The 4,547-nt window shown below is 43.2% G+C and overlaps 1 protein-coding gene across 1 annotated transcript; it reads right to left on the minus strand.

The window, feature by feature from the left end:
• Positions 1 to 3,284: 3,284 nt before the first annotated feature.
• Positions 3,285 to 3,977, minus strand: LOC141041058 (uncharacterized). Its single transcript, XM_073507170.1, has one exon. The coding sequence runs from the start codon at positions 3,975 to 3,977 to the stop codon at positions 3,285 to 3,287; it is 693 nt and encodes a 230-aa protein (XP_073363271.1).
• Between the last annotated feature and the right edge of the window lie 570 nt (positions 3,978 to 4,547).

Raw genomic sequence — 4,547 nt, forward strand, 5'->3', positions numbered from 1 at the left:
TATATATATATATATATATATATATACAGCCGGTCTATTATGCTAATATTAGCAGAATAACTATTCTGATAACACTTCCGCACTACACGCTCAACAGAAGCGAACTACATTGTCTTTACGTTGGGCACTACAATGCTTCACGGGAGAACTGCTTCATTTTCTGGTGGTCCGCCCGCGTTTTCTGTGTGGAATCGGGTGTTGCGGGATGATTTAGTTTGTCTATGCATCTCATTTGACCTTTATTCTTTCTAATTTACAGGAAAATCTACTGGAGTGCTTGCAAATCGAGCGATTTGGCGGACGAGCTTTCTCTGTTCGTTCGTGTTCGCGTCGGATGCTACTTTTTTGTGCTCGGATGTTGTTTGTTAGTAGGAATTCTTTGATTGAGTTCATTTTAATCGGCCCGTTCACTCTACAATTTGTTAATTTTTAGGAGTTAGTTTTCAATTCCTGTGAATTTGAGTGTGTGGGCGGGTGAGCTTCGTCCGCTCCTCCGTTCTTGTTGATTATTTGGATTTTGTGCGTCCATGCGTGTTTGAATCTTGTAATTACTGTTTCTATAGGTTTGAATTCATTGTATTGCGGGTATAATCATCATTTTTTGAATTGCAATTTTTAAATGAAAGCTGATGATGTTCGTCCAGTTGCCGTGTCTTCCATGTAATTTTTTGCGGGGGTATTTTTTGATAGTTTAGTGGTTGGACAATTTTTAGGCGAGTTATGGAAGTGCGAGTGAATTGACACCTCTGTTAGTCTACCACATGTCTGGATTTCTACTGCTTTAATTTTATTTTTTGTAGTTGTGGCATACGTTGTAGTACACTGCATTTTCGTTAGTAGTGTACTTCGTTGTAGCTGCATTACAGTGGTTATGGCAGCTTATGAGATTTCTCTTTTCTTAAACTGCATTCTGTGTTCTAGAGGACTGTATAATATGCACTTTCATACTACATTAGCAGTATGGTTAATGTTCTATTCTACTATTAGAATAGATGGTCCATTATATGCTTGTGTTAGCTGAATAGTTAATATAACAATTTTTTTGAACTGCATACTATGAGAATTCTTTTGAACATCATGTGTTAACTACAAAGTTTCGACCATTCACATTTCATTGTTACTGTTCAGAGGACTGGTTTTTTATATTTAGGACCACACTATGTGTTTGAGAGAACTGCATTACTGCCAGCAGCAACTTGTCTAAAAAGTGTGATAAAATGATGCAGTTGAGGTTGCATACTTTAAATAGGCATCGTTCAAAGTGTCTGATGGACATAATTTTAAAAGCATACAACATAAGAAAAGCATTAGAAATATGCCACTGATGGCTTGCTTCATATTAGACAGCCTAGAGTGCAAATATAGTAAACTTGAGGGAGTCTTCTTCTTTGTAGAAAAACACCATGGCCACTTCTCAGACCTTAAAGCCATTCTGGGAGACAAAATCTTTCCAGCCAGTAGTTATGTTGATGCAGTCTTTAGAGTCGATGTGGTAGTCAGCTTGCATGTCTGCATACCCATTCTTGTGTTGTGTCTCCAAAGTAACCTTCCCTGAACTCGAAGCAGGAAATTTTATTGTGGATGGCAGTTTCTGCATTTTGGAATGGGTGGAAAAAGAATTTTATAAGTAAACAACAAATGTTTTTCTTTATACTTAGGATTATCTGTTTATGTTGACTTAAATACTTACATATATATGACTACTATTTTTTAAAGTAGTTGCAATGTATGAAAAACTTATAAACGGAATTGACCTATAGTTTTACTAGGTTATATATTATACTGCAACATGCTTGTACTGCAAGGTCAGTTATAGTGTACTTCGCCAGCATGTTAAGAGAACTGCAATGCTGATCTACTGACCCTCTTTTTTGTTCGTGTGTTGGGGTTCTGATCTAAATAGTGTCGATACCTGGTGTGGTACTGAAGAAAAATAGGTGGAAGTATCTAGTCTTAATAGCTAACAAATCTGAACAACAATACAAATTCTGTTTTGTATTTGTTGACACTACTGAACAAATTGATTGAACTATATATTCAGATGTGGATTTGCAGCCTAGATTATGTCGAAAATTGTGAGGGGAAAAACATACCCAACTTTCCTGCAGATCTGCGGTTGTGAGGCGATGAAGAAATGGTGGCCAAAACCCCTATTGGGTATCATCAGGCACCCGAGCATGCTGCACCACTCGGTGTTGGTGAGCTCTAGACCTTCTGCGTACATGCATGTGTCTGCATTGTCATATCACGACGAACCGCGGAACGCGTGGTCGGGCCTGTGTTTGTGGAGTGGTATGTGGGTTTTTTTTAATTTTCAGTGGCCTCTCTTTTGTCTGTTGGGCCTGTGTTCGGGGAATGAAGACGCATTGGGCCCAAGTCGGCCTGTGAGCACGGCTGGTTCCCGGTGCGTTGCATGTGCGGTCTAATGTTTAGTCCCACCTCGCCCGCGGAAGGCGCGCCCGACCTATTTATAAGCGCTGGCGAGGTAGCCGTATCGAACTCCTCTGGTTACTTATTTGGGCGCTTATACACGGCGCTCGCTGCTCTATGCTCTCTGACATGTGGGCCCATTGTGCCCGGCCCCATGCATCATGGCTCAGAACGACTCGCCTGCTGCGGGGATAGATCTACTACGAGAATGGCTGGGGCCGGCTGCACCTGGGTGGTCAATTTTTTTAATATTTTCTCTCATGTATTTTTTCCAATGTAGGGGCGTGCACTGCTTAGTAAATCATCCGTGCACTGCATTGATTAGGGTTCTGTACTGCATGTGCACGCATTCTATACTAAATGTACAGCTCTCATTTTGTTTTTCGTGTTTTTGCTCTTATGTATTTTTTTCAAATGTAGGGGCGTGCATTGCTTAGTAAATCATCCGTGCACTACATTAATTATGTTTCTGCGCTGCATGTTCACATATTCCGCACTACATATACAGGTCACATTTTTCTTTTTGTGTTTTTGCTCTTATGTATTCTTTTTTCAAATTTAGGGGCGTGCACTGCTCGAATCTAATGATACATAAGCAAACAACAGAAAGCAAATTATCACAGGCATCTGTACGACAAGTTCATCATCAGCAAACTAAGTTCAACAGAAAGCAATCTAACATAATCAGAGTTCATCATTACAAGCGATTCTGCATGACAAGCAAACTAAGTTCAGCAAAAGCAAATGATCACAAGCAAACAAATGTTACATAAGCAAACAACATAAAGCAAATTTGATGATAATTCTAAAACGACGCTAGCATTGTTGGCTCTTGGCCGGCACCATCTTCTTCTTCACCAGTTAGCGTCTCCCCATCGCCAGCTGCTCCTGGCGCGCTTCTTGGGGGGCTCCTCCTTCTCCAGCTTTGCATGGCGAAGCCTGTCCTGGGTGAGGGTGATGCGGTTCCATATCTCGTACGCTGCGTAGGCGTCCTTTGCCGCGTACTCGATGTGCCTCATGGACAGAGGTAGGGTGGCCCATCGCTTGTGTTCTTCATCGGTGATCTTCTTCTTCATGTTGTAGTAGTAGTCGTCGATGAGCATGCCGGAGACGTCTCCAAGGGAGTCCAACTCCTTGGTTGCCTCGGGCACCCTCCACTCCTTCTGGATGTCGACGAAGTTGGCGACCTCCAGATTGACGCGCTCTAGCCTGGTTTTGTCGCCGTCGATGGAGAAGCCTGCAAAGGTGTACCTAGGGTCGGCGAGGAAGTTGTTGAAGACGGTGCACCTTTTAGCGGCGCTCAGTAGGAAGAGCAGCACCGACTGAGTCTTGTCGATGGAGAGTTGGCAGAGGGCGGGTTTTTGCATCGCTTCAGGCTCGTTATTGTACTCGAGATCAATGCCGACGATCTTGTGGCACTGGAGGCTGAGGTGGCGCTCGTACTGCACGAGGGAGATCGCCATATGCTTCTTGTCATTGGTGTGGATGACGTGCAACTTGGTGTTGCCGTGGGCCTCCACGCCCTTGTACTCGTCGGTGAACACCATCGCCGGTAGTAGGGCTTGGTGTTTTCTATGGAGATCGATGTGATGGAGCGATTTGGTGGCAGCGCAATGGATACTTGTGTTGTTGTGGATGAGAAGGCCTTTGACAGGGGTCTGAATTTAAGGGGAGGGCGCGGGGTGGGATGGCCGCATCGGATGAACTGCACGATCTTGCTCACGATGCGGTTGTGCAGATCATGGGTTTGTGTTGCGTCTATGATCGTGGGCTTGTTGCGATGGAACCGCTCGGATTGGGTGGTTGTATGCGAACGTGGTTTTTTTAACGTGGTTTTATTTTTTTTGTTAGTAATTTTTTTAACCACCACTTTCTGTGCGAACGGGCATTTGTCACATTTATATCTATCCTGCGTGTTAACTGAACTGCATTGGTTATCATTCTGAACTGCATCATCTATAAAAGAGAACCGCATTTTGTCTACAGGTGCATACTTCACCGTTTTTTGCGTGTCCTTGCTGTAGCCCCTGAAAAAAGTACAATGCATTCCGCAATTTTACGAGTTTTTCGCTGTGTTCTAGACCGTGTTTTATTCATGTAGGTAATCCGGAACTGGA

This window comes from Aegilops tauschii, chromosome 2, assembly GCF_002575655.3.
Source record: "Aegilops tauschii subsp. strangulata cultivar AL8/78 chromosome 2, Aet v6.0, whole genome shotgun sequence".
Taxonomy (NCBI): domain Eukaryota; kingdom Viridiplantae; phylum Streptophyta; class Magnoliopsida; order Poales; family Poaceae; genus Aegilops; species Aegilops tauschii.